At 39.7% G+C, this 8,713-nt stretch overlaps 1 protein-coding gene across 2 annotated transcripts; it reads right to left on the bottom strand.

The window, feature by feature from the left end:
- Nucleotides 1-6,371: 6,371 nt before the first annotated feature.
- On the bottom strand, nt 6,372-7,476 carry LOC130550032 (uncharacterized). Of its 2 annotated transcripts, XM_057327368.1 has the most exons (4): nt 7,430-7,476; nt 7,279-7,344; nt 6,999-7,191; nt 6,372-6,907 (listed from the first exon to the last, which is right to left on the bottom strand). In XM_057327368.1, exons 3-4 carry the CDS (start codon nt 7,114-7,116, stop codon nt 6,414-6,416), a joined length of 612 nt encoding a protein of 203 aa, XP_057183351.1. In that variant the 5' UTR covers nt 7,117-7,191; nt 7,279-7,344; nt 7,430-7,476; the 3' UTR covers nt 6,372-6,413. The 2 variants fall into 2 exon arrangements, with proteins under 2 accessions (XP_057183351.1, XP_057183353.1); XM_057327370.1 differs by lacking the exon at nt 7,430-7,476 and having other exon boundaries at nt 6,999-7,288.
- Between the last annotated feature and the right edge of the window lie 1,237 nt (nt 7,477-8,713).

Here is an 8,713-nt window from a genome sequence, read left to right on the forward strand (position 1 = left end):
GTGATTTGACGTTGTGGCGCACTTTCGCTACACCAATCCTGTATTATTGACTAACACATTACAGCAAGGCTACAGCTAGGTTACAGCGAGACCAAAATATACTGTAGAAGTTTCCCGCTCAATCAAAATTACCCATAATGCATTGTGAACTGCAGTATTTTACTGTAATATACACATGCAGTATTGTACTGTGGATTTTTACAGTAATGTGCTGCTAAATCTACAGCGACATCTAACAGTGTAGGTGTGTCTTTATCAGACATAGGCATGTTTAGTGTTAACATATTTGTCTCCCGATCAGTCTGCTTAGCAAGTGTTAAATATCTCTGTAAAATATTTGTGTACCGTTTAGCTTTTTCATGAGAGGCCATATCTGATCTGTGCAGGATGTCCCTTATAGCTGTATCCAACTCATTCTCCACAGACTGCTGTATAGACTCATGTGGGATGCCTGATTTTAGTTTATCGAGCTGATGCTGTGGAACTAAAAACACTTTCTCTGCATATTCCATTTTTTCTTTTATCTAGATGTGACCAAGCTGGAAATAAATGGTATTGCTATGCTTAAGAGAGGGAGCAGGAAACCAACCTGTTGGTTTATTAACCGTCTCTTTCTTTTAATACCAATCTTCTTGTTCGACACAAATTTAAGCACCGTTTTCTGACGTTTTAGTTTCTGGTATTGCTGCGATGTGAGCGGTATGTTACCATGAAGCACATTAAGTGCGACCTCACACAGTGTTACAATGAGTTCGTCGGTGGTAGATTGTAAAATAATCTCTGAATGGGTGTGGCTTTTAAAAGCAGTTTTAATACAGGGAGGTTTCTATAAAGTTTACCAGACATTTTTCACCCCCGTGATAAATCTGTGCTTTCTTTTCTGTAGATACACTACTGGATGTGGCGAGAGTAGGTCTGTTCTGAGACGATAGTGTTCGGGTGTTTTTGCTTTATAATCAATCATGAGGTAACCATAAGGTTTACAGGTTGCATCCTGATAAGACTCCATAAAAAACTTTGCATGTCCTGGATACATCTGCCTGGCTAACACCATTACCTGTGTGGCATCTCTGGGGTTTTTAAACAATACCAAATAGTTTGTGTTCAAACTGATGGTCCTGCTGGATTTACCCTGACAAAATAAATTCTGTACAATGTAAATAGCACTAAGATTTCTGTGGTGTACATACTGTGTAAACACTTTCTCCACTTCATTGTTACCACTGGCTTCTTTCATTAAATCATCAATTATAAGCAGATTCATTTTATTGACAGGAAACAAATGATCATAATTCAGTGTCTGTGATATACCTTCAACAAAATTAATTGTATACATTTTCAACAAATCATCATACAATGGTTGCCAACAATCATAAATATATACAATATTTTCCACATTTTTAGAAATCAATTTTACAGCATTTTGCAACAACATTTTTACAAAAAAGGATTTCCCAGAGTTTGACGGTCCGCTTATCACACATGAAAACGGGTGTTGTAACCTGAAATCAAATGCAACAGTGTCTAGCACACCTCTATGCCCATAAACGTTGTCAGTATCCATATGGCAATGTAGTGTAATCATCAAGCAGAACTCTTTTATTGTAATTCACACGAAAACATTTGTCTACTGATTTGTTGTGAAGCGTAAACCTCTTTTTATCCCTCACAATACCATCCATACGGACCAGTATGTGACAACTAGCTCCGTCCCCCACGACATAGTGGTTGACAAGACTAATCAGAGTGTCCAGTCTGATAGCCTCAGAGTTTACAGCATTAAGGGTTATACCTTTGGCTTTCATACAAATTTTGTTAGTATTTGTACGGTATCCATATGTCTTTGGCCCCCCTGAGGCATACTCACTTATGAAAGACCCCAGTCCAACTTCATCGGTGAGATTACCTAGGTATGGACCCAATGGCAGTTCCCAGTCACCATCTTTGGATATGAAAATGACACTGTTGGTGTCACCGTACACCAGCCTATCCCCCAACTTGTCCATTAGATCATACAGCTCTAAACGAGCATGCGCTGTTGTAAATGCACCTAAAAATATGTTTATATCTCGGGTCTGCCCCCCTTTACCATCAGCGTAACACCATTGTATTATAGCCACAGTATCTGATACAAATGAGAAATGTTTGATGTCATAACCATTGCCGAAAATATGCTGGGCAAACTGTTCAGGGTCTGAAAGCAGTTCTGTGGTGGGTAGGTTTTCCCTCATTGAAAACCTGCCCCACAAACTGTTAAGCAAAAACTTGTTAATCGAAGGATGGGCCGGATTGTAATTTATCTTATCTGGATTCAGTTTAATACCTTCTTTTTCAAAGTAGTCTGCGACATATGCTTGTTTGTCAGCATCTGTCACCACATGTTCTGGATAACCGCTGGCTTCTTGTTTGTACTGTAAAAAAGTTTTGACATATTCACAAAACAAGGTTTCTGAGCGTTGTGGGAAATGCCACACCTCAGATATACAAACCACAAAATAACCCTTCTCTACAGCTTTTAACAATTCAATACTGACCCAAGTGCCTGTGATGGCTCTTTCATCATCAGTGTGTCTGCAGGTTGTTGTCTGATTTTGTTGTTCGGTACATGTGCGGCAGAGTGAAAATAGTAATTTACCGCCGAATCTCATTGTGAGCACAGGATATAAGAGTTTACGTGGTGGTAAAACAGTGCATTTCACAATTCCATAATAATTTTCTAGAGGTTCAAAATCCTTGAAAATGATTTGAGGATGCCCTACGGGGTAATCCTTTCTGGCTTGGCAGAATGGATACAGACTTGTGAAATCGACATATCTTATTTTTTCACCTTCTGTGGCCTTATGGTACAATTTGTATGCATTAGTGCGGCCACCAAATAATGCGTTGTGAGGTCTCAATCTCACAGGATGTTTACATGTGGACATAAAAGCAATTACGTCAGGGTCAGATTGTTTGAGCGCCTGCCATTCAAATTCCCACATCACCTCTACCTTTAGACCATATGACTGTTTCAACACTGCAATTTTGTCATCCACCTGTCTTCGGAGCACACCGTAGCGCAGTTTTGATAGCGGGTTCACATGATCGGACCTAAAACAAACCATGCAGCCGTGGTGGAAGCAGCCAAAAAACTCAAAGGCTGTCTTTACAAGCGTAGTCTCAAAATATCCATCAACAAAATATTTACCAACGGATCAAGACCTGTAGACTGTATGAATTCATCACGGTATTTCATACAAGCCTCCCTCAGCAAAATGACGTCATTCTTACCATACATGGCTAGTTCTTTTTTAAAATCAAACACCTTGTCAGTGACGGTGCTGTACCACTCATCTTTATCAGACATAGTCTCGTACCCATAAAAATGTTTATCCGGATATGGGCCTATATATCCCTCGTTTTCTAGTCTGTTGAAATGATGTGGGAAGTAACCTTTGTCCTCACAGGACAGGTTTAACGCCACGAGGTCTCAATCTCACAGGATGTTTATATGTGGTCATAAAAGCAATTATGTCAGGGTCAGATTGTTTGAGAGCCTGCCATTCACATTCCCACATCACCTCTACCTTTAGACCATATGCCTGTTTCAACACTGCAATTTTGTCATCCACCTGTCTTCGTAGCACACCGTAGGGTAGTTTTGATAGCGGGTTCACATGGTCGGACCTAAAACAAGCCAAGCAGCCGTGGTGGAAGCACCCAAAAAACTCAAAGGCGGTCTTTACAAGCGTAGTCTCAAAATACCCATCAACAAAATATTTACCAATTGATACCTCGCCATAGTTTAAAGCATGTTGAATGTCCACACCTTGTGATTTTTTAACATATTCAAGCCATTCGATGGAGACATCGGAGTAGGCTTTGTTTTGCATGGTGTATGCATTGTTGTGGGTCAAAGCTAGGGTGTCTTTTGGCAGGTAGTGTGTTTTATACACAGCCATAAAGCATGAAGCTAAAGTGGTGCATGTAAACGGATCGAGAGCTGTACACTGTATGAATTCATCACGGTATTTCATACAAGCCTCCCTCAGCAATACGACATCATTCCGGCCATACATGGCTAGCTCTCTTTTAAAATCAAACACCTTGTCCGTGACGGTGCTGTACCACTCATTGAACTGACCTCTGTCTTTATCAGACATAGTCTTGTACCCATAAAAATGTTTATCCGGATATGGACCTATATACCCCTCGTTTTCTAGTCTGTTGAAATGATGTGGGAAGTAACCTTTGTCCTCACAGGACAGGTTTAACGCCGATGCAGTCTTGGCCAAACGCATGGGAATGAACGAGTAGCTGTCAATAAAACGCTGTTTAAAACCGTTGTCAAACATTAAAATTATCCGACATCCCTGCATTGTGATATTAAGTGTGAGCCCAACTTTTGTGAAATGTTCCAATAGTATGAAGTTGTCAAAGCCCATAATGCCTCAGGTTATCCAAGTGTAGTTTTTATAACGGGGTTGTCTGAAATGTCTAAGGAGTCGTTCAACACAATCCGTACCCTCCGCTGTGAATTCCTCACCAGAAAATGTAATTGCGCACACAAAATTTGGCACATGCTTCCCATCTTGGTAACGCATTTCAAAATCATAAAATATGTATTTCACACCAAGGGCCGCAATGGTTATCGGTTGTATGAAACACTGATGCGCGCCATCAGCAATCAAAACCTCGCCACAATGAACACAACAAGATGCAGCGCATTTGTGTGGTTTAGGGTCTGTGCCGCTAATGTGATAACGTCTATTGCATTTTAGACAATATTTGGTCACAGCACATTGTGAAAACTGCTGACCTAGTGGCGGTTTCTTATGCATATCATAATACGTGGATCTGCAGTACCGAAGACAATCATTACATTGTCTTTTTTTCACAGCATATCTGAAACATTCAGGACCATTACAGATGTCACACACATATTTGCAACTATGGTCTCTACGGGAAGTGTATCCCCTGTAACAAAAATCACAAATGTACGGTGTACCTATGAACGCTTTCAAATTCTTAATCATAAAATAATGACCATCATGCAGGTACAAAAACACAGTTCTGGAATGTGGAGCATCTTTTGTGTTGTACTTTTCCAACATACCAGTGTCTGACCTGTGGAAGACTACTATTTTAATGTATGACAACCTTTCAAACTTTGCTATGTCATTAAAGCCAATCATATCCTGATCTGTGTACCCGGCAGACTTCTGCAACGCTGATGCTAATGGTATTAACTCTGTGTGGGGTGTTTGGGGGTTCAGAAAATGAGCTATGCAAATAGCAAAACACAGATTGTTTGAAATATTAACAGGGCAGAAAAGATACATCCTGTTTCTCGCAATCACCTCGTTATGCGCTGTGTCGCGGAGTTTTCTATATGAAACCCCTTGTCTACACATCGCTATAGTTACTTTTAATTCCAAACTATCATTAACACACACGTTGGAGTTACTCTGCATTATCTTTTCGATTTGATCTTCAAGAACATCCACACTATAGTTATTGCTAGGTGACAAAATTGTATTAACATCTGATGTCAGACTAGACCCCCGCAATGTGATGTTAATTAAGCCGCCATCACCAGCCAACTGTCTGGAAAATGATACTATTTCAGACAACGCATCATGTAAAAATACAACATAGTCTGCCATGTCTGTAGTTGTTATCGATCGTAGATTTAAAACCCTATGTATCTCCAAGCTGTTAAACTTACATCTAGGGATCACTGTGTACCCGCCTATGACACCCCCATCTCTCACTAAGCGTTGCGTTTCGCTAGGACTAAGACATACTGATGAATCATTCATCTGGCTTGACTGAACACCTAAATCACCCATTACATCCATTTCAGTATCATCATCATTAGCTCTTAAGCATGCAGGTGGTACTGTTGTATTATCTGTCTGGTCATCTAAACCATAACCAACCTGGTGCTGGTTTAAACCATTGTCTTCTAACTCCAAAGAGGGTTCTGGCTGCACTTCCGACATTGAACGAACTGTACTTATTAAAGCTATAAGGGACTCGCGTGTTGATGTTGGCCTATGCATACCCCTAACGGCGTAAATTAAACCCTGTAATGTGTCTGAAACATTTTGTGGGGGCGTAAAACACCATCAGTGTGATATCTACATCTTCTTGCTGCAGAATCACTCTCAGAACCATCTGACCCCCGACATCGTTTTGGGGCCATATTAATAATATTTGTTTAAAATAAAACAACAAAGCAATCAGGATATGTGGTAACTAATAGAAACACTTTTTTAATTCAAATAAAAAAGAACAAAAAACAATACAACCATATGCTATGTGCTAACTAATAGAAAACACTTTTTTAAAATAAAAATAAAATGCCAACCTCCAAATAAAGCAAAAGCGACGTATATCAATAAACAGCAAATCGCTATAAATAAATGTATTTACTCACCAGATCTTCGTCTGGCCATGTTGATAATTTCCATAAACAAAACAACACTTTGAGACTGATTTTCAAGAACGTCCTTTACAGCGCTTCGAATCAGTCGTTGTCTCGCTAGGCTTTCTCTGATGCCGACAGAATTTTTGGAAATATTAGCGGTGACGATGCGTTTGAAGTTTTCAAACAACTTTCTGTCCCTGCGGCGATCCTCGCGATCCCTTTGTCGTTCCTCTCGATCACTTTGTCGCTCCTCTCTTGCGAGCCTCAATTCTGTGCTAATCTGAGCAAGATGTCCACACATCTCAGCGTAGCCCGTTGCCCCATCGTTCCTTAAGACAACCTCCTCCAGGGTTAACGTATGGCTCGTACCAGATTCTAACCTAAACGCCTCTTGGTTAGCCGGCAGCACCGCGGGGTCAGCCTGGGTAAAATCAGCCGCTTCCCAAGCTTCAACTAAATTATCATCCCAAACATCGTTGTCGTTTACAACAACCTCTGAAATAAAATAATAAAATATGTGTTAGACAAGGGATAAATCACTGGTCATATGTATACACATTCTTTTTTTTTTAATCTTTAGACTCACCAGTTCGTGTGGCTATGTCGTGTCTTGACTGCTCCGTCTGGGGTGGACGCTCCCTGTTTTGACTGCTGGCCTCCGCATGTACTTGGGCAGTTGTCACATTTGTAGTTCTAACAGACATTGACAGACGGATTCACCGAATCTCTGTGTAGGCCTACCAAGGCCGGTATATTAGCTACCAGATTCGACAAAGAACCTATAAAGTACAAAACATTTTTAACAGCTACTTTTGTAAGTGGTTTTTAACCAATCATATAAACAATCATTAATCATAATACATTACCTAACGCTTTGTTGCCATCACCAATCACACTCGGCGAATTTTCACCATTTTGTATTTCTTCCGAAACTATTGGTAAAAAAAAGTATAACATTTATTACTCGATTTTGAATAAGTACCACAAGCACACACGCGCACACACATGCCTACGTACCTACTCTTCCTCTACTAACTCCACAGCCTGTGGTTTGCGGGTTTGTGCTGTTAAATCGCTGTATCGATCCTGTTGATAAAATTAAAAAATGTGTAATCAGTGTATCATTTTTGAATAGTGCTATAGCATATATAAATATATAACATAAGTAGATACACATACCGCCTGCTTGGTTTAGGTCACCAATTTCTTCTACAAGCCAAGAATATCTGGGGTCGTTCAAAGCACCTGTATCGTTACACAACCTGTTTAACAACGCACCGCTACCATGATAAACTTACACATACTGTTTTTTGTTTTGTATTTGTTTTAAAGAGAAATCGAAAATCACTTACAGTTAAGATAGCTTGCCATTTTAGAAATATGGTTTTTTTTTTTCAAACACCCAAGAGATGAATGCTGTTCTTCCGCAACGCAGGCCGTTCGTCTTGACCAGCGGTTTTCGTAGCGACTGATATCAACAGTTTCAAACTTATAAAGACACCTTTGGGGGTGTTGTAAAAAAAGGAGTTTCCATTAACATATTCAAAAAACATCCTGCCGCCGTTGTGACGCCTGTATTATCATATTGCTGTTACACATCATCGTAGAACCCCAGACATCCTCTTAGACAGAAGACAATCAGACATATGGGGCATCAAGGAACTACTTGCTTTTAATCAAATACAAACGACTGTCGTTTCAGGAATAAGTTCTCAACAGATGGTTGTCAGACACATCGGCATCTCACTATGCATACCTTAAGTCAACACATGGTGAAATATACTTTTGTTAAAATGAAACATTACCTTAACTCTTAGACATTACAACCATTTTGACTTTTAAATATATGTAAACAACCATCCATACAGAAGGGGTTCATGATGTGGTAAAACCATAAATGAAACACTTATTCACTAAAACTGTCAGAGCGTATTTGCTATATGTTTAACATATGGTTAAAACTTTATCCGTCAAAGAAACATATCAGCGTATGTCTTTGAATCAAATGTTGTTTCATACCACAATGATAAGATACTGACCCAAACACAATAATCATTTATCAGATAAAAATCTTAAACATGGTGCCAACTTTACTCTTAGAAGAAAACCTCACATACATAAACATTAACTTTTAAATCTCTCATTTAAAAACACACCCCCCGCTAGGTTTTCACGTTACGGCGTGAAAACAGTAGGTTGTCAGGACATCAGAGTGTCAGGACATGGGTTAGATAGACAACTACAGGGGGTACAACAACACAGCCTACTTTGATTGACTGGTCAAATGACTTTGCCTGGGCT

Source organism: Triplophysa rosa, unplaced genomic scaffold, assembly GCF_024868665.1.
Source record: "Triplophysa rosa unplaced genomic scaffold, Trosa_1v2 scaffold221_ERROPOS574315, whole genome shotgun sequence".
Lineage (NCBI taxonomy): Eukaryota > Metazoa > Chordata > Actinopteri > Cypriniformes > Nemacheilidae > Triplophysa > Triplophysa rosa.

What these genes read in the sequence shown, in the direction of transcription:
- LOC130550032 (XM_057327368.1), bottom strand. Translation starts at nt 7,116, where the DNA reads ATGTCTGTTAGAACTACAAATGTGACAACTGCCCAAGTACATGCGGAG. An exon ending in CGACATAGCCACACGAACTG is followed by an intron (nt 6,908 to 6,998) that starts GTGAGTCTAAAG and finishes ATTTTATTTCAG; the next exon opens with AGGTTGTTGTAAACGACAAC.